This window comes from Mytilinidion resinicola (genome assembly GCF_010093595.1).
Source record: "Mytilinidion resinicola strain CBS 304.34 unplaced genomic scaffold BDZ99scaffold_33, whole genome shotgun sequence".
NCBI lineage: Eukaryota > Fungi > Ascomycota > Dothideomycetes > Mytilinidiales > Mytilinidiaceae > Mytilinidion > Mytilinidion resinicola.
Window position 1 is genome coordinate 368,780 of NW_022985469.1, and position 25,918 is coordinate 394,697.

The 25,918-nt window shown below is 52.2% G+C and overlaps 12 protein-coding genes across 12 annotated transcripts; 7 read left to right on the forward strand and 5 right to left on the reverse strand.

Annotated features, from left to right (window-relative positions):
* Positions 1-184: 184 nt before the first annotated feature.
* BDZ99DRAFT_401770 (general substrate transporter) lies at positions 185-2,007 on the forward strand (the record flags this gene model as incomplete). The annotated part of the gene is made up of 5 exons (XM_033716255.1): positions 185-311; positions 363-618; positions 674-1,173; positions 1,230-1,537; positions 1,603-2,007. 5 exons carry the CDS (start codon positions 185-187, stop codon positions 2,005-2,007), a joined length of 1,596 nt encoding a protein of 531 aa, XP_033569297.1.
* Positions 2,008-3,064: 1,057 nt separating this feature from the next.
* On the forward strand, positions 3,065-5,113 carry BDZ99DRAFT_428853 (FAD/NAD(P)-binding domain-containing protein). The gene has a single exon (XM_033717200.1). It carries the CDS (start codon positions 3,146-3,148, stop codon positions 4,976-4,978), a length of 1,833 nt encoding a protein of 610 aa, XP_033569298.1. The 5' UTR covers positions 3,065-3,145; the 3' UTR covers positions 4,979-5,113.
* A 521-nt stretch (positions 5,114-5,634) lies between these two features.
* On the forward strand, positions 5,635-6,411 carry BDZ99DRAFT_356620 (2-dehydro-3-deoxyglucarate aldolase; the record flags this gene model as incomplete). The annotated part of the gene is made up of 1 exon (XM_033714627.1): positions 5,635-6,411. A coding segment is annotated over one exon (777 nt), but the record flags the coding sequence as incomplete, so codon positions are not given.
* Positions 6,412-7,034: 623 nt separating this feature from the next.
* Positions 7,035-8,183, reverse strand: BDZ99DRAFT_483063 (Clavaminate synthase-like protein; the record flags this gene model as incomplete). Its single annotated transcript, XM_033722546.1, has 1 exon — positions 7,035-8,183. One exon carries the CDS (start codon positions 8,181-8,183, stop codon positions 7,035-7,037), a length of 1,149 nt encoding a protein of 382 aa, XP_033569300.1.
* A 704-nt stretch (positions 8,184-8,887) lies between these two features.
* On the reverse strand, positions 8,888-10,760 carry BDZ99DRAFT_401899 (FAD/NAD(P)-binding domain-containing protein; the record flags this gene model as incomplete). The annotated part of the gene is made up of 6 exons (XM_033716260.1): positions 8,888-9,052; positions 9,107-9,465; positions 9,513-9,545; positions 9,615-9,885; positions 9,942-10,465; positions 10,526-10,760. The coding sequence occupies 6 exons, from the start codon at positions 10,758-10,760 to the stop codon at positions 8,888-8,890; spliced, it is 1,587 nt and encodes a 528-aa protein (XP_033569301.1).
* A 705-nt stretch (positions 10,761-11,465) lies between these two features.
* Positions 11,466-13,433, reverse strand: BDZ99DRAFT_577017 (cytochrome P450; the record flags this gene model as incomplete). The annotated part of the gene is made up of 5 exons (XM_033728639.1): positions 11,466-12,058; positions 12,120-12,458; positions 12,525-13,025; positions 13,082-13,248; positions 13,323-13,433. The coding sequence occupies 5 exons, from the start codon at positions 13,431-13,433 to the stop codon at positions 11,503-11,505; spliced, it is 1,674 nt and encodes a 557-aa protein (XP_033569302.1). The 3' UTR covers positions 11,466-11,502.
* Positions 13,434-14,012: 579 nt separating this feature from the next.
* BDZ99DRAFT_208151 (oxidoreductase) lies at positions 14,013-15,299 on the reverse strand. Its single transcript, XM_033713313.1, has 3 exons — positions 14,912-15,299; positions 14,349-14,848; positions 14,013-14,279 (listed from the first exon to the last, which is right to left on the reverse strand). Exons 1-3 carry the CDS (start codon positions 14,952-14,954, stop codon positions 14,022-14,024), a joined length of 801 nt encoding a protein of 266 aa, XP_033569303.1. The 5' UTR covers positions 14,955-15,299; the 3' UTR covers positions 14,013-14,021.
* Positions 15,300-15,380: 81 nt separating this feature from the next.
* Positions 15,381-16,663, forward strand: BDZ99DRAFT_469083 (NAD(P)-binding protein). The gene is made up of 2 exons (XM_033721415.1): positions 15,381-16,194; positions 16,248-16,663. Exons 1-2 carry the CDS (start codon positions 15,645-15,647, stop codon positions 16,469-16,471), a joined length of 774 nt encoding a protein of 257 aa, XP_033569304.1. The 5' UTR covers positions 15,381-15,644; the 3' UTR covers positions 16,472-16,663.
* Positions 16,664-17,001: 338 nt separating this feature from the next.
* On the forward strand, positions 17,002-20,582 carry BDZ99DRAFT_577019 (uncharacterized protein; the record flags this gene model as incomplete). The annotated part of the gene is made up of 3 exons (XM_033728640.1): positions 17,002-17,282; positions 17,338-17,922; positions 18,263-20,582. 3 exons carry the CDS (start codon positions 17,002-17,004, stop codon positions 20,190-20,192), a joined length of 2,796 nt encoding a protein of 931 aa, XP_033569305.1. The 3' UTR covers positions 20,193-20,582.
* Positions 20,583-20,885: 303 nt separating this feature from the next.
* Positions 20,886-21,698, forward strand: BDZ99DRAFT_455134 (uncharacterized protein; the record flags this gene model as incomplete). The annotated part of the gene is made up of 1 exon (XM_033718428.1): positions 20,886-21,698. One exon carries the CDS (start codon positions 20,886-20,888, stop codon positions 21,696-21,698), a length of 813 nt encoding a protein of 270 aa, XP_033569306.1.
* Positions 21,699-21,843: 145 nt separating this feature from the next.
* On the reverse strand, positions 21,844-22,794 carry BDZ99DRAFT_469084 (acetoin reductase family protein). The gene has a single exon (XM_033721416.1). The coding sequence runs from the start codon at positions 22,722-22,724 to the stop codon at positions 21,945-21,947; it is 780 nt and encodes a 259-aa protein (XP_033569307.1). The 5' UTR covers positions 22,725-22,794; the 3' UTR covers positions 21,844-21,944.
* Positions 22,795-23,997: 1,203 nt separating this feature from the next.
* On the forward strand, positions 23,998-25,765 carry BDZ99DRAFT_455139 (MFS transporter; the record flags this gene model as incomplete). The annotated part of the gene is made up of 5 exons (XM_033718429.1): positions 23,998-24,124; positions 24,173-24,425; positions 24,480-24,979; positions 25,036-25,559; positions 25,613-25,765. The coding sequence occupies 5 exons, from the start codon at positions 23,998-24,000 to the stop codon at positions 25,736-25,738; spliced, it is 1,530 nt and encodes a 509-aa protein (XP_033569308.1). The 3' UTR covers positions 25,739-25,765.
* Between the last annotated feature and the right edge of the window lie 153 nt (positions 25,766-25,918).

The window sequence follows — 25,918 nt, forward strand, 5'->3', positions numbered from 1 at the left end:
TGGAATGGTTCTTGAATTCCGGCATTGTGGGCCAGCAAACAACAAAGGAAGCAAACATGCGGGGATACTACAGCAATATATAACCGAGAAGCGAGTATGCATATATTCTAGGGTCCGCTAGTATAGCCTCGATTCCATCTTTTTACGAATCTTACGGTTCGCATTCTGCAATACCCCACTCACAATGGAGGCTCCCAAAGATGAGAAAAGGCGTAGTCATTTCCAAAAACGCCTAGTTCTGATCGTGTTTGGCGTATGCTGGGGAAGTACTGCGTTTGGCTTTGCTTCTGCAATCATTGCCACTACACTTGGTAAGTAAATTCGGAAATTCGTGTATTGGATCGTATGTCTGACAAATGCAGGTCAACCGTCATTCAAAATATATATGAACCTGACAACCACGAATCCAAACACTGCGAAAATTACAGGCGCTATGAATTCACTTTTCTACGCTGGCGGCTTCTTCGGTTCGGTCTTCAACGCGTGGTATGCGGATCGTTTCGGAAGAAAGACCTCTATAATGACAGCTTGTGTAATCATGGTAATAGCTGCGGCTCTCTGTGCTGGATCTGTGCATGTTGCGATGTTTATAGTATTCCGGTTCTGCACTGGCTGGAGGTAAGATGCAAAAACTCCAAAACCACGTACCCTGGCTAATGTGGCATGTACGCAGTTGCCTCATGCTTTTGATCTCTGTACCTCTCTGGATTATTGAAGTCGTTCCTCCTGGAGGCCGCGGTGTCTTTGGCAACATCCATGGACTAATGGCCGTTTTTGGATACCTAATCGCTTCTTACGTGGGCGTTGGATTCTTTTACTACCAGAATGGCTCGGGCAACCAATGGCGTGCGCCTTTGGCCTTCGCATGCCTCCCTCCCCTGATTACCTTGAGTTTCATGCCTTGGGTGCCTGAAAGCCCAAGGTGGCTGCTTGTTAAGGGTCAATCGGAGAGAGCATGGAAGATTGTGGAGAGCCTGCATCGTTCATCCGACGACCCCGAAGGCGACTATGCAAAGGAAGAGTTCCAGCAGATGCAGAGACAGATCGAGCTTGATAGCCAGCTGGATTCATCCTGGAAGATCTTAGTCACACGACCATCGTATCGCAAGCGCGCTTATATTGCTTGCTCTCTCTTGACATTCATCTACAGCTCTGGGACTTTAACAATCTCCAGTGAGCATCTTTCATATCTATATGCCGCAATCAAATACAATACCTGACGTTTATAGATTACGGGCCGACCCTCTTCGCCGAGTTGGGATATAAGCCAGCACAAACCCTACAATTCCAGGCGGGTATTATTTTGTGCTCTATTTCCGCGCTAACTGTCTCCCTTTTCGTCGTGGACCGTATACCACGAAATATCATCTTAGCCGTTGGTATGATCGCGGTTGCTGTTCCTTTAGCCGGGGAGGCAGCCATGACATCTCTATACGTCGGCACCACAAACAAGTCTGGTCTTGCCGCTGGTGTAGCTTTCTTGTATATCTACATCTTCCTATATGGCATTTTCCTTGATGGGCCAGGTTACTTCTACGTAAGTGAATTTTGTAGTGAATCTCCCATCAATGTCGGCAAGTATGTTCTGACGTTTTGTGCCAGGCCAACGAGATCTTCCCTACGCATCTCCGCTCCAAGGGCGCCACTCTCTGCGTGGCTTCCTACAGCTTGATCAATATCATGTGGACGCAGGTTTCGCCAATAGCTTTCCGTACCATTCACTGGAAGTTTTATATGGTGTTTATCTGCTGCTGCGTCGCATCATCCATCATCATGTATCTCTACTTCCCGGATACGTTGGGCAAGCCCTTGGAGGAAGTAGCTCGTATCTTCGGTGACGACGACTTGGTAGCTCATTACGAACGGGCAGGAATAGCTGGAGGGAGTATTTCACACGGCAGCGAGCACGAGAAGGAGAAGCAAGTGACCACAGTGGAGGACACAGAATACTCGCTGAAGAAGCATTTGACGCCGGAGGGGTTGAGACATATTAATCCTATGGTGTAATAGGGTTGCTAATGCTGGTCTGCCGTTGTAATAGCAAGGGCATCACAGCAGAATTCATTGTACTTGAGTTGCTACATGAAAACTTCTCGAGATGACACAGATGATCAGGATCAGTGACTCTGTCCAGCGTCTACTAAAGTGAATCGTGATAACATTAGAGAGTATATGTATTTCATGTGGAGCCACGAAGATGTCTCTAGACATCGAAAGTTTAAGATAGCAGAAATCTAGACGAATCCAGAGAAGGCGATTGATTGCAAAAGGGAGTCTTGGAAGGGTTCGTGTACGGAGAAGAATGAGATTCTTCATATGTTTCTGTACGACGCTGAACCATACCAAACAAGGTTGAAAAAATGGTGATCAGCAATGTAATAGATAATACATACGAACCCTGTCGCTTTCGCTTAACGAGCTTATTTCAAAGACCTCACTGACCCATTAATGCCACCTGGAATATATCTCAAGGTTCCGCCCTCACCCTTCCGCAAAACACATAAATTCTCAACCTACCCACGGATAACGCGGCAGAGGAGTCTAGATGGTCTGACACTTGGTCGATAGGTCTCCTGACATTGAAGCCTTTCGCAACTTCTCAGATTCTCAGTTCGAGGCTCTGAACCCCGCAAGGGGCCGATTCCCCGCACTAGAGCCATTCCGGCTTCCGACCGACACCCATTGCCGCATTGCCGCACTAACAGACCATTCAGCGATTATCTTGCGAACCTTTACCAAGGTACGTTGGGCTCCGATTGTTTTCCGTAGGTTCCGGGGTTGAAGAGTTCTGGATAGACGTAGACGTCAACATAAACCTAATTGTGTTTACGAAGACGATGAGAGACCGTTGTAGGAGTATGGAACAATAGAATTCACATCCTCTTCATTCTATTCACGCTTTACGCATCTAAAGCCCTGAAGACCTCCAACTGCCATCCGCAAAAGTCTCTTACATCGCTACCGACAGACTCGAGAAGGAAACAACGACATCATGGTCAACGGCATCGAGGACGCAGTCCTACATGGGGAGCGAGGATACCCCGAGGATGGAGAGGCGAAAGCGAACGGTGCTGTAAATGGCTTCACAGAAGAAGAAACTGTCATCCGCAATGCAGTGGACAAGGCCGCAATCAATCCTCTCCGAATGGCGCTATACCAGATCACAGCCGACCCTGAGCTGGCCACGATGAAAATTACGAAAGAGAAAATTCGAGGCGGTGTACTTTTCGACTACGTACTGAGTGCAGAAGACGAGAGGATTGTCCGCGAGAAAGCCGTCGCGTTCCTCAAATCCGGCCCCCATGAGGAACCACCTCCACCGTCGGTTGCGGAGGCGAACAAGCTCATGAATCTGTTTGGTGGGCGCATGATCGAGGAGAATGATGTCCTCCCTGGTTACGAAGAGCTATCATTTGACACATTCCCTCGCGGAGTCGAGTGGGCGAAGGCACCACCACCAAAGGAGAAGCTGGCCGATTACAAGGTCCTCGTCGTGGGTGCTGGTCTCAGCGGCATAGCAGCGGCCATTCAGTTGAAGAATCTAGGGATCCCATACACCGTGATTGATAGGCAAGAGACGCTCGGGGGAACATGGCTCTGGAATACCTACCCCGAATGCCGTGTCGACACACTCAGCTACTTGTTCCAATACAAGTTCGAGAAAAACTACAAGTGGCCGGAGTTCTTCGCTGCGCGACAAGATACTTTGGTCTACTTGAAGCATGTCGCTTCGAAGCACGACATACTGAAAGACTTCCAGTTCAACAAAGAGGTCATTGCTTCTACTTGGGATGAATCTTCATCAACATGGAAGGTCACCCTGAAGAGTAAGCTGACCGGCGAGGAAGAAACTGTGACGGCCAACTCGGTGATCAGCGCGACTGGGCTCTTCAGCACGCCTAACCTTCCAGACATTCCCGGCATCACTGATTTCAAGGGTCACATCTTCCACACAACTGCTTGGGACCACAAAGTAGATTATAAGGACCTCCGAATTGCCGTGATTGGTACTGGTTCAACAGGTGCTCAACTTATCCCAAACCTTGGACGAGTGGCAAAGAACCTTGCCATCTACCAGAGAACACCCAATTGGATCGTCACCATCGAAGGGTATCGGGCGCCCGTTCCAAGTGACCTGAATTGGATGTTCGACCACATGCCTTACTACTGGAACTGGTACTGCTATGCAGCGTACTTCCGAAGTTTGGACCTCGCAGCCGTTCAAGTGAAGGACAAGGAGTACGAAGCCAAGGGTGGAAGAGTGAACGAGAGGAACGACAGTGTCCGAGAAGCATTGACAAACTTCATCACCAAGAAGATGGCATCCAAGCCCGAATTAATCAAGAAGCTTGTGCCAACCTACCCTCCCCTGGTCCGCAGGCTGGTTATGGACAACGGTTTTTACGATACTCTATTGCAGGATAACTGCGAACTCGTGACCGACAGCATCGAGCGCATCACCGAAAAAGGAATTAAGACAAAGGATGGCAAGGAGAGGGAATTCGACTTGATTGTGTTGGCCGGGGGGTTCAAGACATCCAAGTACTTCTTCCCGACTATATACAAGGGCAAGGGCGGCATCACGCTCGAACAGCTTTGGAAGAAGGACGGCGCGCGAACATATCTCGGCATGGTCATGCCAGGCTTCCCCAACTTCTTCTCTCTCTACGGCCCCAACCACCAGCCACGTGGAGGCAGTCTGTATTCGTGGGCAGAAATCTGGGCCCGTTATGCCGTCGCATCCGTCAAATGGATGATCGAGAACGACAAGAAGTCAATGGACGTCAAGCCGGAGGTGAACGACAAATACCAGGACAGCCTAGACGAGGCCTCGAAGAAGCTCATCTGGGAATACTCAGAAGGGCAGAGCTACTACGTCAACGAGTTTGGGCGGTCCGGCGTCAACATGCCGTGGACGACGTCTGAATACCACGCCATGGTGATCAAACCGAATCCAGATGACTTTGTGACCACGTGAGCCGCGAAGCTGGTTCGGGCTGGATGGTTGTAATCTTTCCCAAGTTGGTGTTTTGAACCTATAGCGGGTCTTTGCTTCGAGTTGGCCGGGTGTGGCCTAGAGATCCCCTTGTACTTGGTTTCCTTGATGATATGCATGAACAGCTTCATGACCTCCTGACTCGTACTGTGCCTCGTGAAGTGAAAAACGATGTCTCGGCTTCGTGAGCCGTGTGAGTCGGATTTGTCTCTGTCAGACTTCCAGTCAGAGATGGCACAGTCAGATTGGAGACGCCGGCTGGTCTCTCTCCGAGGCAATGGAGAACGCGGGGAAATCTGCAGGGTTTAAGATTAGCGTCGGGTAGCTGCATAAGCGAGTGCTCTGGCCATCTGCAAACCCCGGTTTTCGGGAAAGGACCCTGGCGCCAACATTCACGGAATTGCCACGGAATTTCACCCTAGCCTGCGTTTAAACCACGTGAATCCAAAGCTGCCTACTGAAGATACGACGTCAATACCGATCCCGCTATCGATAACGTTTTCAAACCTCAAGCTCCACCTCCAACTCGTATCCCAACTCCAGGCCAACTAGGGCCCCAAACACCCCCCCTCACTGCCAAAATGTACAACGACGAGCAACCCGACCCCTCCAAAAAGAAACCTTCCACCGCCCCCACCTCCCACACCTTCCTCTCCTCCATCGCCGCCAGCAACGGCCCAATCCTCGGCACCATCCTCTCCTTCCCGCACACCATCACCGCCAAACTCGCCGCCCGCGCCGGCTTCCAATGGCTCATGATCGACATGGAGCACTCACCCTTCACCATGGAGCAAGCCACGGACCTCGTGCACGCCGTCGTCGCCGCCTCCCAAGGCGCCTGCCTCCCGCTGCTGCGCATCCCCTCCCACAGCACCGAGTGGATCAAGTGGGGGCTCGACACGGGCGCCGCAGGCATCATCGTGCCCATGGTGCACACGGCCGCGGACGCAGAGGCGATTGTCGATAAAGCGCTGTATCCGCCGCGGGGATCGCGCAGCTTTGGGCCGTATAATGCGCCCTTTGGGAGTCTGGACCCGGGCACGAGCTTTGCGGATTACTATGCCAAGGCGCAGGCGAGGGGGCCGGCAATTTTGCCGATTATCGAGTCAAGAGAGGGCGTCAGGAACGCAGAGGCGATTATGGCCGTGGATGGCGTGACGGGGATTTTCATCGGGCCGTATGATTTGAGGCTGAGTCTTGGGCTTTCGGGCGGGAGTGATGGGCCGGAAGAGGAGTTTGTGGCAGCGGTGGAGAAAATTGTGGGGATTGGGAAGAGGTTGGGGAAGCCGGTGGGGAGTATGGGGACGGGCGAGGAGCTGTCGGCGAAGAGGACGAAGCAGGGGATGGATTTCTTGCTGGTGTCGTTTGATTACAACGCGTTGGTGAAGGGGTATAGGACTGATTTGGAAAATGCGCGGAAGGGGGTTGAGAGGACAGTAAAATTATGATGCATGGTAATTGTGAAAATTCGCCCAGGTTTTTGATCATGAGTCGGACTACCTAAACCATGACCTCCTAAGAGAGGATATGTGACCAGTGCAGGAAAGAGCAGCAGTGTCAGACGTTTGATGCACGTCTACCAAAGTTCAAAGTGCAATCATTGATATATCAAGTCGAACCATTCTATTTACTTATATTGACTAGCTTAGTAGTGAGTGAGCGAGTGGGGGAGAGTATGGTATGAACTTGCGCAGTTGCTCAGTGACCATGATGTAATGTTTACGAGAACTAGTGCAACGAGTATCCACCTTGACCGTGTTCACTGGTAATATAACTATATTGTGGTGCTAGGTTTGCTCGATCGCGCGACAAGGTGCAGGCTTACGGATGAAACATACCAGGACTTACGCAGTTGCCCAAGGTATGTTTGAAACGACTAAGAAACCCAACGAGCTTGCGCAGTTGCTCGGTATCAGGGACGAGTGATGCGTGAATGCTTAGGGTGATGGGGTCAATATAAAGCATACATGGACTTACGCAGTTGCTCACAATATGCTCGCTAGAACAAGAAGGACATAGAATGAGCTTACGCAGTTGCTCAATAGTCGAGGATCTTCTCCTTCGGGTCGAGAGTATCCCACATACTTACAAACACCTTCCTGTTACCCTTCGTCCAAGGAGCGCGGGCGTGAGTCGTCTGGTAGTTGTCAACGAGAGCTATGTCGCCCTCCTCCATCTTGATGGCCACCTGGCATTCGTTGCTGATCTCCCATGCCCGGTGGAGGTACTTCTTCGGGATGGCTTCACCGTCAGTGTAAGTTGCGGGAGGGAATGCCATTCCATCGTCTCCGATATATGGGGGGTCAGTTGCGCCTCGATCGAGAGCAGTGCCGTAGCGGCCCGGGATGCTGCTGAAGAAAATAGGCTTGCCGGTAGCTGGGTGACGGCGGAAAGCGGGGACGTGTTGGTGAACCTCGAGCTGGTCATCCTCAATCCACCAGAAGTGAGGTGTCAGCTTGATGACCTCCTTCTCGGCCTTAGCTTTCATCGTAGCCATATCATCTCCCGGCTTGATATTTCGGCCAAAGGCCAGTGGTCCGGCCCAAGTGAAGATAAAGTTCTTGCCCTCCTTTCCGGGGGCTCGGTAGACATCGGGGGAGTTGAGGCCTCTCCTTGCGGCCTCCTCGACGAATTCCGGGATGTCTTCCTGAAGGCGGTCGAAGAGTTCGCCGCTGTGACAGAACGGGCTCTCGCCACCCTCCTCGGCAGAAACGTTGCAGAAGAAGTGAATGTTGCTAGGGAACTTCGTGTATCGGGAGTACTCGTTGTGGTGGTAGATCCAGAGATGTGGCGGTGACTCGGACGCACTGAAGACCTCCTTGCCATGAACAGTTCGGCTTCCAGCAAGGCCAATCTGGTCATACGGAACACGACCACGGCCTTCCTCTGCGGCGTGTACGAGCTTGGAGAATGCCTCGGGAGATGGGTCCCCTGGGCCACGAAGGACCAACGCACCGTGCTTATTCATGAGGTCGGTAGTAATTCCTCGTTCCGAAAGATCGCGGATGGCGTTAGCGGCCTCGTCTAGAGTGACTTTCTCGCCGGAATCTTTCGTCATAGTCATTGCCAGAGGGAACTGGCTGCCATGAACAATTCGTGCATTTGGCAGATCGATAGGGCGGAAAGCGACTTTGACACCGTCCACCTCGGAGATAATCTCCTTCGGTACGCTGGAGTGGATCACCATTTTGATAGACTTCACCGCTAGTTCGAGATGTGAATGTGGATATAATGGAGACGTAATGAAGAATAGAAAAGAGATGGTTAAAGACGACAACACTTGAAGCTTAAATCAAGTTCAGCGGATGAGTCTGTAAGCGGAGGTGATGTAATCGGAATGCTCAATTCCATTCCGACCTTAACGCGTTAGCAAACTCTCATGCACCCCACCAATCTAGAATGTCTGACATGACAAGTCTTAGGAGTAGCGTTCCCCGCGATCCTCACGTGGGGTGCTGGATCCGGGGAATGGCGGTGTGGCGGAGTGCATAACGGTAGCTGTTTCTTCCGATATCCACGTGAATTCGCCGCTTCTCAGCCATCACTTAGCCGCCTTACTAGCCACCTCATATTACCTTTACATTTCATATCATTTGATCCATGGGTAAGAGATTCGTGAAACTGGTTCCTCCCAACTTGTCGGGGGATATGTCTTCGTTTATGCCGGGTTTAGCCAAATAAGACCAACCCACTGAAAGGCTCAAAATCACTAAACATGCTCCAAGAAGAAGCGGTGTAGCAAGATAACATGGAACGTCGCAATGATTCATGTTGGACGATGCTATGGAAGAGAAGACTACCACCTGTACAGTACACATTCACATCCTAGTTATTCATGTTCACATGCAAACAACCCAGTCCAAATACGCCAACGCAGCCTCCAAATGAAGCCTACACCGCCGATACAGTCGAAGTCGCTCCCTTCGCGTACCCATTCGTAAGAGCTGGCTTTGGTTTGGTGAACTTGAGGTAGTCGTTGTATTTCGGCCACTTCATCTGCCACGCGTACGTGTAACCGTGGAAGGGGTTCCAGTAAGTAGCCTCGCCCTTGCTGTTCTAATCAAATATCAGCATCGTGTGTCTCATCTCCCATCGACAGGGACTACGCACAGTATAGTAATTCGAGCAATTCGCCGATAGAATCGCGATCCCCTTCATCTTACTCTTGATCCATTCATTGTACCACTCCTGCACTTTCGGATCCACCGTCAGTGCATACGGACTAATCTGGTTCTTCTGCTTGATATGCTTGATCAGCTTGGCGTTGTAGTTGCACTGCACTTCAATGATGGTGGTGAGGTTGGACCAGAAGTTTGCGGCGTTGGGCCCGAGCATGAGGCACATGTTGGGGAAGTTGGCGACGCCAACGCTGTAGTAGGCCTTGGGGGAATCACCCCAGGTCTTCGCAAGATTGGCGCCGTTGATGCCATAGACTTGGAAGTGGCCGCCTTGGTCTGCCATTTCGAAACCTGGACTGTGTTAGCAAGGTCAGAAAAGGGGTAGGAAAGGTACGCACCAGTTCCCCAGAGCAAGACGTCGATCTCCCGCTCTTCCTCGTGTGCATCGGGAGCCTCATTCCGGATATCATAAGAACCAAGGGGCTGATTCGCAAGCTCACCCTTCGGGAGCTGGTCCGGCGGCTTTGAAACAATGCCTTTCTCCGTTATCCGTATCGGCTTGTCTGTGATCAGTTCTACCTTGGGGTTATTAAACAGCGGGTACCAGTCATCGAGAACGAGCAAACGCTTGCATCCAAACTGGTTTCGCGGCCTCAGTTTCTCTCGTGTGACGGGATCTTTAACAGTGGACTCTAGATGTTGAATGGCGTAGGCTTGAGCAGCAGCATGCTCCTTAGTTCCGACGAGCCACATGGGCTTGCTCCTCTCGAACTGCAGTGTGTCAGCTTCTTTCTTCTTCAATCACTCGTAAATGGGGAACAAAATACACTAGAGTACCACCACACATGGTAAAGCCAAAGTACAGGCGCGAACCACTTGAATAACCGCTTCTTCCAGGTTGGGATAGGACCGTCCCCGCGTGGCACCACATAGGTAGCACTTCGCTGGTAGATATATAGGTTCTTGACTTTGTCCACGATGGCCGGTGCCACTTGTCCGGTGCTAGGTCCGGTGCCAATGATCGCAACACGTTTCCCAGTGAGGTCGAAGTCATCCCGCCACTGCGCGGTATGCCATTCTGTTCCCTTGAAAGTTTCTCGCCCAGGGATATCGGCCCATTTTGGGCGTGAGAACTGGCCGCCTGCGTGGATCACGACATTTGTTGTCCAGAGCGTTTGCTGGCCGGTTGGAATGTGCTGCGTCAAGACGCTCCAGAGAAGAGTGTCTTCATTCCACCGCGCCTCGATGACTTTGGTGTTGAAGATAGTGCTCTGCTCGAGGTGGTAATAATGGGCGATTTCGGCGTAGTACTGCTGGATTTCATGGCGAGGCGCATATTTCTTTGACCAATCTGCCACACCATTAGAGTTCTGCTTAGATCAATGGAGACTCGATATGGGAGGATGATTACCGGGCTTGAGGAAGAATCGCATAACATATCCATGGCTAGGAATATCGCAAGCAGCACCGGGATACTTGTTTGCTTCCCAGACTCCACCATAATCCGACTGCTGATCGACAAGACGAAATTCCCCATGCTTCAATACGCCCTTCTTGAGCAGATGTGCTGCCATCGAGACGCCGGTCATGCCGGCGCCCACGATGAGACAGAACGTGCGGTCCTGCTTGGGATTCTTAGGAGCCATGGCTAGCAAAAAGAGATGGTAACAAATTTACTCTACTAGAATCAAAAATGTACACGTCGAAGCTGTTTTGCTAAATACTGACATTATGCACCTTCTATGGCGTTGCCGAATGTGGTCTAGACGAGTTGTGGGGTTCCAATTCCAACGTTCCGAAGTCGCCGTTTCCGAGCAAGCTCAGAGATTGGAGCGAGTATGAGCTGGACGAGAGCGTGCTGAGACCGAGGCACCTCAGAGTGGCGCGTTGTTAGGAGAGGGTCAGGAGATACGCTAAACTGTGTCATGCATTTCACATCTTCCGTTCCGGACTGTTTACATTTTGCACTTCTTCACATCCTCTCCCAGTCTGAATGGCTACACAGCTCGAAGGGAATTGTTCAAACATGAAGCAACTCAATTCCGGAGTCTCCTGATTCTTATTGAAGGGCTGGAAACTGGAATCACGAAATGGAAAGTTTCAGCGTTAATCAAAACACTCTGTTGTGAAGTGCGATGGCCCTTGAATGGGAAGATTTTGACTTCTGGCACGTAAAGGCCCAAATAGCGTGTTTTGAACATCTCGTAGCATATTCACGTAGAGATTCCCTATTCGTTGACGTGCCCTAATCAATAATGCTGACATGTTTGCGGAAAACACGTAGAATTCGCGGAAGCTCGTGACTTTACCAGCTTTCAAATCGGCAAGTTGCACGAGCTCAAAAGCCACTATCTGCCTCTCCAACTAGCTACCCAATTCTCACCCACTTCACGCTCTCGCCTTGAGAATAACTGACAAATGCGCCCTCGTACTAACCACACTATCTTTAATACTCATCTCATAACTCCCAGCATCATACCCCGGCGCAAACTCCATATCAAAAGTCTTCACCACCCCTGCAATGACATCGCACAGCTCCAAATACGCCAAATGCTTGCCCACACAGCTATATGGGCCATACGAGAAAACAAGAAAGGCGTTCCTGTCAAAAGGCTCTGGCCCCTCGCCAAGCCATCGCTCGGGGATAAACTCGTCGGGATTCCCGTAGTAGCGAGCGTCCCGCTGGATCTCGTAAGCGCCGATGCCCACGCTCGTGTTGCCGGGGAGGTGGATGCCGTTGACGGTGAGGCCTTCGGGGGGCGTCTCGCGATGCATCATCCCAGAGCCGATGGGCGGCAGCAGGCGTAGGGCTTCGCGGATGACGGCGTTGAGGTAGGGGAATTTGGCGAGATGGAGGTGGGTGAGCGGCCCGTCGTAGGGGTGGATTTCGGCCTTGAGCTTGGCGTATTTGGAGGGGTTGGCCATGAGGTAGTAGCAGATGGTTCTAGATATCGGACGTTAGGTTGAGTAGTCACATAAAAGGAGAATGGCAAGGAAGTGCCTACGCTAAGCTGCTGGAAGTGGTGTCAGAGCCACCGATGGTCAGCATCAGGGACTCGAGGATTAGTTCTAAGTCGCTGTACTTCTTCTTCGATACGCGGTCCTCGCGGAGCAAGTGTGTGAATATGTCGTCACGGGTGGTGCCAAGGGGGAGACGCTGCTTGACTCTCTCCTTGGCGAACGTGAAGAGCCCTTCGGCCTTCGGATCTTTAGGGAACCATGCAAAGAGTGTGGAGCACCACGGGATTGTGCAGACTAATGAGTTGAATCGCGTAAAGCCTTGCACGACATTCATGGCATCGTTTGCGGTGCCCGTGTTGATCATATCAAACGACTCTCCAAATCTAGAGCCCTGTTAGTGTAATTCGCTAGTGCGTATTAGTCAATGCACAAAATAGGCATTAGCTCACCCGAGATCACCCATGATATCCCACGTGAAAAATGCAAAATAGAGTCCGATATCAATAGGCTTTCCATCTTTAGTAAGCTTCTTCAGCTTCTCTAGTAGCTCTTCGTTGACACGCAACACGTGTGGCTCATATTCGCGAATGCTTTTCGAGTTGAATCCGGCATCCCAGATTCTTCGCTTCCAGAGATGGCCCTCGGGTTTCTCGTTCTGTAAAAAGCGGTGGTGGCTGCCCATCAGAGTGCCCTCGTACCAAGGCCCTTTTATGCATTTGGTACCTACACCATACAAGGGTCCGATGAAGTCGACGTTGCAAATATCCAGCTCCCGTGGCCCGACGCGGACGATGTCACTTTTGGTGGAGTTATGCAAAGCCCGCACGGTCCGATGGTACTCGCCGCGGTAGACGACAACCCAGGCCCACCATTTTGTAATTGAAGCTAGGAATGGGCCTGGGAATTGACGTGTGCGGTGCAAAAATCGTCGGTAGATGGCGATTGATGTGCTGAAGTAGTTAGTATCACTGATGACTAAAAGATTACACAGTTTGGAGGTACTGACAAAAGAGACACGAAGTAGATCAGATTGAGTTGGGCTTGTAGAACAACAATGCCGGTCTCTGTGGTTTGCTTGTCGAGAAACAGTCTGAGACCAAGATTCAAAGCAGAGAATGCGAAGAGAACATCCATCGGCTGGAATTCATGGAGCTGAAAGAGTGCATGTGTGCTCTGGACAGCTTATCAGCAGATGACACACAACGCCGCCTCCAGTTGAAGAGGATCTGAGTCCTTTCGGTACTTACAAGAGCAGCCAAAACCGCAGAAAGCTGATACTGACTCAATGGAGGCATATGCTTTGCCGATTCCCTCAAAGCAGCCACAACACCGCCAGCGGTTTTATGAAAAGCGTCCATTGTCGACATACCAATATCGCACTGAAGAAGGAAGCAGAGAGAGAAACCAACCGGCGGGCTCTCTGGGTGATAGCGTTCGCCAACCGCCCTCTCCGTCCTGCCTCCTCCCACCGGCCGCTCTCAACGGCATTCGGAATCACGGCATTTTGGCCCTCAGGCTCGCACGACAATGAAAAGAGGGGCTTTCCCCACCGCAGGACAGCTACTAGAAGTGGGGATTTGCCAATCCGTGACGCTGTGGGTGCTTTTGCGAAGAAATGTTGGTTTTCCGTGAGAGAGATGCTTCATGTCGACCCTGGTACGGTAGCCAAAGATATCGAAGTCGCTAGCGCGTGCGGGGTTGAGATGCAGGAATGGCCAATAAAGAGCTAGTTGAAAGTCATCTGATTTAGAAGCGAGGAAATCATGGAATAAGAGCATACGGGCGCGTTTTGGTGCATTTCAGAGCGCGAGAAATGAGATTACAGAGTAAGAGCATGAAGGCCCATTTACGTGCATTTCGGAACCGAGCAGAGTCGATTGCGAGAGATTTGTATCATGTCGAGGTTCTGATTTGGAGCAGCTCGAATGAGTTATAGATTTGACGAACTATCCCCCCAGCTGTCCACCATTCGCAACTACAGTTGAAGCAGTCACGTAGCTAGCTCGGCCACTCGTAAGCCAGACAATACACTGCGCCAGCTCTTCTGGGTCTCCAAAGCGCCCCAACCCATTATCCATAGACGCCGAGTCCTTCAGCGGAGTGGCAGAGGCTTTGTTGCCTGAATTAGCTAATATAGGCGTCGCAACTGCTCCTGGAGCAACCGCATTAACTCTGATGAGCTTTTTGCCGTAGTTCATACCATCCTGAAGAGAAGAGCATATTAGCCGCCCACCCCCCTCTAGTCAAATCAATTCCAGGAATGAGGTACTCACAGACTTGGTTAGCCCAATGACTCCGAATTTACTAGCAGCGTACGCCGGAATATCCGGCGAAGCTACTAACCCCGACATGGACGAGACATTCACAATGGCCCCCCGCGCTGGATACTTGGAGTCTTTCGACGTAATCGGCTCCTGCTTCAACATCGCTTGCAACTCTGCCCTCTCGCAGAAGAACAGGCCCCGCAAATTGACCTGGTAATGCTTTTCAAAGAAGTCGGTGCTCATGTCGGCCGTCTGCACGCCTAGCAAGATCATCCCTGCCACGTTCGCGGCATAGTCGAGGCGGCCGAATTGCTCAACGGTGCCGTCGACCATGCTCTGCACGGCGGCTTCGTCTGTGACATTGCAAACGGCTATCCTAACTTTGGCGTCGGGGTTTATGGCTTCAATTTTCTTTTTGGTCTCTTCAAGGCCGGCGGCGTTGAGGTCGGCGATTGTGAGGGCTTTGCAGCCTTCTCTGGCGTAAAGGAGAGCGGTTTCGCGACCGATTCCTACGAGCAGTGTTAGTTAAGGATAAACATTCGGCTTTCTTGCGACATTGAGAGTCTACATACCAGATGCTGCCCCTGTGATCAAAGCGACACCGGGAAAATCCATCCTGTCAGTTTATGGTACGTGACGCATCGATAGATGCATAGATGCGGCGGAGAGGTCTTTGAAACAGCGTTCTCGCTCTCCACAGCGGGGGACTCCATCTCGTGCCGCAACCACCGGTATTCGACTCTCAACGGCATTCGTGTTCCGTCGCTGTGCTGTATGTAGAGTCTTCACCACCTGCACTCAGGCGTCACTTCAGTCGACGCGCCCCCTGCCAGACTCCCTTAGATTCCGATTGGATAGCATGCACGATGCAGCGCCACCAAACCCCAGCAACGCAGAACGCCCCGTGCGTCGGTGCCACGTGCGCACGATTCATGGGTGATGGGCTTCCCCACATCGGCTAAAGTGGCGAGGGTGCGTCGGAAAGAGCACAGTCAGAATTCCGGCTATCCAACCTCACCTCCACATGCTTTCTCCACCTCCAGGCTCAGATCGCCCCCGGTGCCAAACTCATGCGGAGAAAGCTGGGGGAGGGTGTGGAGACACGGAGAAGGCCACGAGTGCAGCAACTCACCGACAAGTTCTGACAGTTTGGTCCGCTCGGCGGAACCTTGGAACGCGGAAGGAAATAGCGAGTGCTAAGACCCTGTAATATCAGTGCATGCGAATACAAGGCCGTCGCATGTTCATCAGGAGACGTCCAATTCTGCCGTTGATACGTAAGAACTGATTCATTCCCCAGCCATCATGGACCCCAAGCTCTTCGAATCCAACGTCTACGCCGTGACGGGCGGCGCGGTGGGCATTGGATTTGCTGTGGTCGCGCAATTGATCAATTATGGTGCATATGTTTATGCGTTGGATCTAGGCGCAGAGCAGAGCAAAGAGCTATCTGGTCTCCCTCAAGAGCGGCTTGGGTACATACAATGCGACGTGGTCGACCGCAAGCAATGCGCCGCTGCCGTCGCTACTATTGTCGCAAAGCACGACCGGCTGGATGGGCTAGTCAACAACGCGGGGATATGTCTGCTGGAGGGCGAGGCACCGCCTGATGATCTGTTCGAGAAGGTCTACGCTGTCAATGTTACGGGCAGCTGGAACATGGCCTTCGAGGCCTTCCCGCAGATGAAGAAGCAAGGCTCTGGTGCGGTGGTGAACATTGGGAGTACGTCGTCGTTGGTGGGAGTTCCACGGATACCGGCGTACACGTCCTCGAAGCATGCAGTCGCAGGTTTGACCAAGACTTGGGCGCTGGACCATGCGAAGTACGGCATCAGGGTGAATCTTGTTGGCCCAGGTATGCTCTTTCAAGGCTGTCCGCTCTTCTTCTAAGACTGACGACAGTTCCAGGACCTACTGATACTCAAATGTCTCGAAGCCCACTACAAACAGTCATGGGACCACGGTTCGGAGGAAACAAGACGGACGACGAGCTATTAGACTTGGTGGCGAAGACAGTTCCTCTTCAACGGATTGGAAAGCCCGATGACATTGCAAACCCCATTCTCTTCTTGCTGAGCGACCTATCAAGCTTCATTACAGGCCAGTGCTTGATGGCGAGCGGGGGTTCATAGAGATGATAATCGACTAGGAGAATACAGTATCTTGTTGGAAGCGTGAACACTGCTGTGCCGCTACTCGAGGGGCTCCAGCAGATTCCAGAATCTAGATGACATGTCAGGGTTTCCAACTGCAGAACGTAGATACGACGTTGGATGCTCCGGACTGGCACTTCAAAAAGACGCACCGAGAATGCAGCATGGGATGACGTTGCGGCCAACGCTCTTTGTCTGAAAGATGGATGTCAGGCCGCATGACCGGTAGCACTCACGCTGGGATCGGTCAGATCGTCTGCCCTGGTCGCGGCCCTCGGCCAATAGCCAGGTGGGCGGCCGGCCCTGCGTGGTGATGGATGCGTGCGAGGAGCGCTAGGGGTGCCAAATGTCCGGGGGCATTTAGGGCAATGCGGGGAAGAAGGCGGCGAGCCACGGGCGGGCCCAGGCGGAGGGCCGACTGAATAAAGCGCAGACAGCCCCCGTCGTCGGCTTCATGTGCCCAAAGCTTGCCTGTATTTTGCCTGCCTGAACCTCTCAACTCGCTGCAAATGTCGTCCGTCGACGGTGATAGCAGCTCGGTCATAGTCGTTGCCCCTCAGCACTGCGCGTTCTCCCCCCTCACGCACCCGACCGCAAACCAGCACCTCCCGCTCAGCCGTCGAAAGAGCATGGCCTCTGATCAGGTTGATCCTGCGCCGCACGCCTGCCGCGAGTGCAATGCGCGCTTCACGCGTCTTGAGCACCTCCAACGCCATATTACCTCCCTCCATCGCGGCCACAGCCCCAAACCGCACCCCTGCCAGTACTGCGGCAAACGGTTTGCGCGACGGTGAGCGGCCTTGTTTTCCTTCCTCCGATGCATCCGCTGATAACGTGACCTGCAGCGACGTGCTCCTGCGCCACCACCAGTCGTGCCGAGCCGCCAAGCAGAGCCCAAATGGTCCTGAGGATAGAACCAAAACCACGAAGCGTACTTGCGAAACATGCAGCGAGCTGAAACTCAAATGCAGTGGCGGTCCCCGGTGCGAAAGATGCTCCGGGATGGGGGTTGAATGTGTTTTCGAAGCCCCCCCTCGCCGTCAATCTACCGCCGGCAGCACCAAGAATGCAGCGCCGTGGCCTTCACCTGATACGGACCCTCTCGTGCTAAGCAATGACCAAAGCGTGGATCGCCGGCTATCGGCTGTTTCTTCCGGCATCTTCTGCGAACCCAGTCACATAGATCCAACACTCACCCAAAACGCCTCCAACTCCTTCTTCCCTAGCCAATCAGACCAGGACGCTGCGGGAATCCTCACACAGTTCACTCAGAATCACGATGAGCAGCTGAGGTGGGAGGGATGGCGGACCCAAGATCAAGATGGCCAGGCCCCGCAGAGGACGCTTTCCGTCATTTCTATTACTGAAGAGCCATCCCCAAAAGCACGGAAACCAGCGAATAAACGGGGGAGATACGTGTCGAATGCATGGTAAGCACTTTTCAGAAGTCTGTTTGACTCGTTTGCCACCAGTTGAGGTGCCTCGATACCACTGTGAAAGTCTAGATGACATCTTTCACAACTTAGACACCTAGTGCTTTGCTTGGGTACTGATCTCAACTAACGGTATTGTCCAGTGTCAATTGCCAAAAGCGCAAAGTGAAGTGCTCAGGAGAAGAAACGTGTCTTCAGTGTCGCTCCGCCGAACTACAGTGTGTATATAACCACGGCAGAAAACGAAGGAAGACCGCGGGATCAAGAGATGATAGGCCCTCGTATGTTCTCCCATCTCGCCTACAAGACTTGAGCTTTAATGCTAATATCAAAATAGCCTCGACGCTGCAAGGCCACAGACCAACGGTGCAACATTGCCAGACGAAGCGGCGAACCTCTCTGAGAAGGTACTACAGATGATGGCCCGCATCACCAGTCTAGAACGAGACCGAAACATGCTCAAGACCCACCTTTCCATCAACAACGACCAACAGTCGCCATCGCAAGAGAACGATTCCAGCTCCCCGAGCGGATCCACGACGAGTGCCACCAGCATACCCGAAAGCGAGCAGTTTCACGGCGCAACATGTCTCTTCACCCCGATCGAGGTCTTGAATCGCGTTGTTGCATGCCATGACGAAGAGCAACACGGCGAGCCTACTCCTGATAATAAGGATACCGAAAACGTAAAATCAGTCTACTGGACGAATCTATCGCCCGGAGGCAACAAGACCATCGAAGCTTTCGAAAAGGAGACCCGACTCGGCGATGTTGCATCATTACGACACTATATCGACATCTACTTTTCCTATATGAACCCACATTACCCGAGCTTGAATGAGAACCAGTTTCGTGCCGACTTTGACCGCTTCCTTTCAAACCACACCTCTGAAATTGAAACCGCCGATTTGCCTCAATTCATTGCGCTCATCAACTTGATGCATGCCGAGGTCAAGTTGCTGAGCGACGACTGGTCAGACTCCAGTTTGGTGCCAGCTTGGGACGAGTTTTGCAGGGCAGAGAGCATATTGAACAGACTCACGTGGCTCGGTAACGGCAACATGCTCACCATCCAATGCCTTTTGATCAAAGCTCGATATCTCCTTTATATCGAGAAATCCGATGGAGCCTACGACACTATGGCAAAGGTCGTCCGATTGTGCTTTCAAGTAGGTCTTCATGACCAGAATTCCTGGAAAGATTGCACTCCCTTCGAGACTGTCATGCGACAAAGAATCTTTTGGACGATTTACTACTTGGAACGAAACATTGCGTTCAACAATGGGTCGCCATACTTGATCCGAGACACTGACTTCAGAGTTGATCTTCCAAAGGGCTACGAAGACAAATTCATGTTCCCTGATAGGCCGCTGCCCGAAGAGAACCCAGAGCGCTCATCTGGTCCATACCTGTGTTCTGCTATCAAGTGGGGCAAAATGTGTGCTGAGATCTGGGACTCGGTATTTGCGACGAGTGCACCGAAGCCTGCCAGCCAAGAGTTCATTGCATCGATGGATGCACGTGTTCAGTATGCGATCAGCCAAATACCGCCTCACCTGCAGTATTTGAAAAACCTTGAGCGACTTGACACACCGGGGAGCGTTCCATCATATGTCCTCCGGCAAACCGTCATATTGCACCTTCGGATGAATCAACTTAGATTGATACTTCGGCAAGAGAGTATTCTCAGCTTAACTTACAGCGAGAAGACGGCTGATGAAGTCGTTTCCATCGCAGCGACCACCATCGACGCATTATACGCGTACCACTCGCGCGGCCTCGACAGGCCTACCGGACGCTTTTCTTCGGTATTCTACTCCGTTGCTCCTCTGCTCAATCTTGTTTGCATCATTGTAAAAGCAGACAATCCACCAGAGACTCGCACCAAGGCAATCGAATCATTCAAAAAGGGCTTAAGCACTTTCAACGACATGTCATCCAACTTCACTCTCGCTCGTCATACACTGCGACGACTATACCGGATTATCGAGACTGCAAAGCGCGCGATACTCAAATTTCACGGCGCTGAACTACTGGATACAACCCCAAAGGAGTTGCAGTTCGACACCATTATGCCCCACATTTCCGACTTCTTCAATCAAAACACGATGGACGGGGACGACGACATGCTTAACCAGCTGATCAATGGTTTCTCCACGACCAATGAGCCCAGTATGGTACGAGGTACCGGAGGTGAAGAAATTGATGGATTCTGGGTCGACGATGAATTGCGGCGTCTCTTCGATGTTGGCGGGCTTCAACAGTGATCTCCATGTGCTCTCTAGTAATTTAATTCAATTCACAATGTCAATATCACTTATAGTCGATGTCACGTTCTTCAAGTTCATTCTTCCAGTCATGTTCAGCGTTGTTCCTACTGGTTAGACCCACCGATCAATTTTCCCGCGTTCGGGTGGCGTTTTCGGAAATGTCCCGGAACTTTTGCAGCGCTCTTTCTTGGACAGGCATGCTTCGAGAGCTCCCCGCTGCCCCTCATCCTTCACCATATCAACGGCTGGCACGGCAGGTGTGGGGTAGCTTTAGCACAGTCACTTGGTGGGATCTTCGAAGGCCGGGTGCTTTGGCACTTGCTCATTGCCGTTGAGCATGTAAATGTAAATGTTACCCTTTCCGGGCACAACGTCCGCTTTTCTTATCCACCACTCCCACGTCCACTCGACCCTACATTCCAGCAGTCCACCGTGTCTCTACCAAGCGCACTCCCATCCTACGTTTCTCGAGTCCTCCTTCTCTACAACCTCCCCACCATTCCATCACCCCCCTCAACACCTCGACTACCAGCAACCATGGCCCCCTCTACCATCGACCTCCACGAGCCCGAAAACGCCGGCACCACCATCACCACCAAGCAAATCATCAACCCGACCACAGCCTCGATAATCCGCTACGCCGACCTCGAGCCGCAATGGCACGTCCCCGGCGCCAAAGAGCCCGGCTTCATGCGCTGGCTGATCTCGTGGGTTGGCGGGCCCGCGGGCTACGTCAACCCGTCGCGGGAGGCCGCCATCGCAAGCGACAAGTCCGTCGTCGGGCTCATGTCGCTGCCCGTCGGCCAGCGCCAGAAGGGGCTGCACTACCACTCCGTGACTGAGATCTACGTCATCTTGAAGGGCGAGCTGGAGGGGTACGACCACACTGGCCACCCGCACCGCGCGGGCCCGCTGGACTGCATGTACATACCGAAGGGCGTGCCGCATGGCGTGCGGAACTGTGGGGCCGAGGACTGCGAGCTGGTGTGGGTGCATGATGGGATTGAGAAGATTGGGACGAGTAAGTACTTTATGGATGGGGTGGTTCCTGCGGATTATCCGCCGCAGCCGGATATTACCATTGTGCGGTTTGCGGATCTCGAGCCGAGTTATTCGCCGTTTAAGGCGAAGGAGGTCGAGTGGATGCGGTGGGTGGTGTCGTGGGTTGCGGGGAAGAAGGAGGATGGGTATGAGAATTATAATCCAGGCGTCGCGGCGGCGAGCGAGAAGTGTGGGATTGGGATGACGGTGATACAGCCAGGGCAGAAGAGCGTGCCGTATACTCAAAAAGATGCGGAGACATTGGTTGTGATGCGAGGGAAGGCGTTGATCAATTTTGCCGAGGAGAGCAAGGGGAAGTGGAGAGAGGAGTTGGGGAGGTTGGATGGGGCGTATGTGCCGGGCTGTGCGGTGAGGGGGGTTAGGAATCATGGGGATGAGCCGTTGTTTTTGATGTGTGTGCAAGAGAGGCCGCAGAGAGTGGGGAATGTGGTGTATCACTGAAACATGAGGAGGTCAATAGCATTCTTTCTAACCTGAATTTGACAGAGTTGAACTTTCATTATCATGGTTTGTTTGCTTGCGCTCGATCTCTGCTAGCTTCTAAGATTGAAGGTTTACTGTTGACCGTTGAAAGAGGATCAGTTGACTGGTATCTTATGATGCTTAATGCTCTACATGACTGCCGGAACTATCCTTAAATACTTTGGATCTCACGTACCTCCCATTTTATCAGAAATGATAGTACCCTTATGAGAAGTAAATCCCCCCATCACAAATGATGCTCTGCCCCGTCATCCGATTACTGTCCTTCCCACTCAAGAAACTCACCAAACCCGCAATATCCTCCGGAAACAGCTCATGCTGGATCGCGTTCGTCCTATGCGAGCTCGTCTTATACACCTCCTCTACATCCTTGAGCCCCTTATCCGCCGCCAACCTCTCCGCAAACACACGACTCATATCCGTCTTCACGGACCCGGGGCAGTACGAGTTGCACGTAATCCCATACTGCCCAAACTCCAGCGCCGCGGTCTGCGTCAACCCTCGAACCGCCCATTTGGAACTGCAGTACGCGGGTGCCTTCCCCGAAGGCCGGTACCCCGAAATCGAGCACGCAGCAATCAGCTTCCCACCATGTCCCTGCTTGATCATCTGCTTCGCCGCAATCGTCCAGCACAGAAACACGCCGCGCGTGTTAATCGCATATGTGCGGTCCCACTTCTCAACCGTCATCTCCAGCAGCGTCGAAGTCTCCAGGATCCCAGCGTTCGCGACGATGACATTGAGCTCACCGTACTTGGCGACGGTTTCGTCGACCATGGCTTGCACCTGCGCTTCGTTACTCACGTCGGCGGTGACGCCGTGGGCTTCGTGGCCCGCCTTTTTTATCTCGGCGATGACTTCGTCGATGAGGGACTTTTGGGGAACGATGTCGTTGACGACGACGCTGAAGCCATCGGAGGCGAGGCGGATGGCGATGGCGCGGCCGATGCCGCGGGAGGCGCCGGTGACGATGGCGACGGGCATGGTGGTGTTTGAGAAGGAGACGGGGAGGTTCTTGGTTGAAAGCGAGAGAACTGATAGGGCTTGAAAATTGATATTGTTGTTTACTCGGTTACTCAACTTAGAAAAGTTCAAGCTCCCTCAAGCTATCCCGGAATGCCCAGCGTGGTCGTCGGTGGTGCCGGGATTGGAGGGGCCATAGTGGTGTTCGGCCGTTGGAATTCCGGACCAGACTACAAGACCCCGCACCCACGGTTCATGGTTGTGGATGTTTCCGGATCGTGAGAAGCTGTGCCATGGCTATTCGGGTTCTCGATTCTTTGTCGATAAACTGAAGCGGGTCTTCGGAAGAGGCGGATGAAAATATTTGGATTGATAATGAAAGGTTGACGCGAAGTGGGGTGTTTGCTACTTGAGGCCTGAAAGTCTGCATATATCTTACCGATCTAACAATGGCTTATTATATGGCGTATTTCTCGGTATGATGATGATGCATGGGTGTCTTTGAATTTGAGGCGGTACCATTTCTTGGGGTTCTAGAACCTGGTCCAGCAGCGAGGAGACGAGCTTAGCACGTGGTTGATGCTCTAGCGTTCAGCAGGCGACTTAGCCTTCCTTCCTGCGTATTTGGGTAAGACATGCCCAAGTAAACATCTCCGATCGTTGAGTATGCAAGGTGAGGACGTAGTCACACGGAGGTACCTAGGCGACTTCGGCATACTGAGAAAGGCAGCGTCGGCGACCCATGGAGACTTCCATGATACTTCCCGCAAGCTCGTATTGGCGGGTACGAGGTACGGGGTACACGACTTGCCAATCGAGATACTGCAAGAGTTGGTGGTGGAGAAATGGTGTGGCACTGACTCTCACCCCCGGATGTATTCGTCACATGTCGACCCTCAGGTGATGTTCCCCAACCGTGCGTAGTCAACCGAGCGAAAACCCACATGGGGCCCTGGATTAGCAAGTTTGCGGAGAGGCGAATCAGAGATGGGTCGAAATCAATCCGCCATCAGAGGGATGCTGAAGCGAACGGAATTTGACTCTGGATGCTCCACCCCCGCAATATTCTCCATTACCGGAGGCCCCACATGCTGTGCCTTCTGGGGAAGGGCGCGGAGACGTCCCATCCCCAGTTTCTGGTATCACTACAGGGGCTATTAAAGAGTGGTACACTGTGCCGATCCTTGCGTCCCTTGAAATAATCCACCGACCAGGTCCCTCGTCTTCTGCGCCTGTGTCTCTTTGATCTTCACATCCAAAATCAACGGTCGCAAATTGACATTGTAGCTACGGCATGGATTCCGTTAGCTTTGACAACACCAAGACCCATCACCAGGCTGCCCTGGTGTGGGCTATCATCGGCATCTCATGGGGTGCCATCACATACTCATACGCTGGATCCATCATCGGGACGACGTTGGGTGATTATCATCATTCAATTCAAGCATCTCTCACTAATCGCACGTTAGGACAACCCTCTTTCATCGCGTATATGGGCTTAGCGACCAATAAGCATGCAGAAAGCCTGACCGGTACTATGACGGGCCTTTTCTACGCAGGCGGCGTTTTTGGATGTCTACTCAACGCATGGATGGCCGATCGCTTTGGTCGCAAACTCACCGTGTGCACTGGCGCAGTTATCAACATCATCTCAACGGCCTGTCTAGCAGGATCCGTAAACATTGGAATGTTCATTGCGTTCCGGTTCTTCTGTGGTGTTGGGTATGGGAGCTCGCCGTTGCACTAAAATACCTCCGACGCTAACTATAATCGTAGATCGTATATGCTCTACCTTTCGGTGCCTCTTTGGGTCATTGAGCTTTGCCCGCCCAAGGGCCGAAGTATCCTCGGTGGCATAGTTGGACTCTTTGGCGTGATTGGCTATATTCTAGCAGCCTATGTTGGAATTGGCTTCTTCTACTACAAGACTACCACCTCGTCACAATGGCGTGCTCCCCTTGCCATCGGCTGTTTCCCTGCGATCGTTTTACTTTGCTGGATGCCCTTCCTTCCGGAATCACCACGTTGGCTACTCGCAGTTGACAGGAATGATGAAGCGTGGGAGATCGTCAAGAAGCTACACACGACCAAAGATGACCCAGACCACGAGTTCGCGACCGCTGAATTTTACCAGATGAAGTCTCAACATGACCTGGATCGAGGACTGGATGGATCTTGGACCGAAATGTTCCGGCGACCCTCTTATCGGAGGCGCGCACTCCTAGCGTTTTTCCTCCCTGTCATCATGTATACCACCGGAAATCTCGTCATCACAAGTAAGTCTTATGAATTCACAACTCGAAAAGAAGTACTAGAATTAACGCCTGCTTAGCCTATGCTGCCTCAATCTTCGCTAGTATCGGCTACGGACCCGGCGACTCCCTCCAACTCCTTGCTGGAATCTACCTCGCCGCAATCGCAGGCAACCTGATCTCCCTCACCTACGTTGACCGCGTCCCCCGTAACGTTATGCTGTGCACCGGCGTGATCGTCGTGACCTGCATTCTCTCCATCGAAACCGCTCTCGTTGCGAAATTCCTCGGCACTGGTAACAAAGCCGGGCTCTCCGCTGCAGCGGCATTCCTCTTCCTCTTCCTCGCCGCCTTCAACATGTTCCTGGAAGGAATATCCTGGTACTATCCAGCTGAGATCTTCCCCACGCACCTCCGCGCAAAGGGGATGACTCTGGCAGTCATCGGGTTCTGCATGGTTGATATTCTCTGGCTCGAGATAGCGCCTACTGCCATTGCAAATATTGGCTGGAAGTACTATCTCGTCTTCATCTGCTTGTCGGTTTTCGGAGCTGCGATTGTGTTCTTCCTCTACCCAAATACGCTTGGGAAGCCACTTGAGGAGGTAAGCCTATGTTTCAATTCCATTTTCAGATCAGTGTTAACGATTTGCGCTAGGTTGCGAAGATGTTTGGAGATGATGATTTGGTCGCGATTTATCAGCAAGATATCCACATTGATCATACTAAGCATCAAGTTATTGAGAAGAATGGGGCAACGTTTAAGGAAGAAGCTGAGGCTTAGATTGCCATATCAGTTGGACATTGAGGGTAGTTTTGAGTCATATGTAGTGGTCATTAGTGACACCGTGGTACTACAGTACTTATAGTGCACCCATTACCTGTTCACGACAGACCACTTGCTTCTAAGAGACCACTTGCTTATAAGAGACTGTTGAAAGTAGCTCGAGCTATTAGGCTAGCT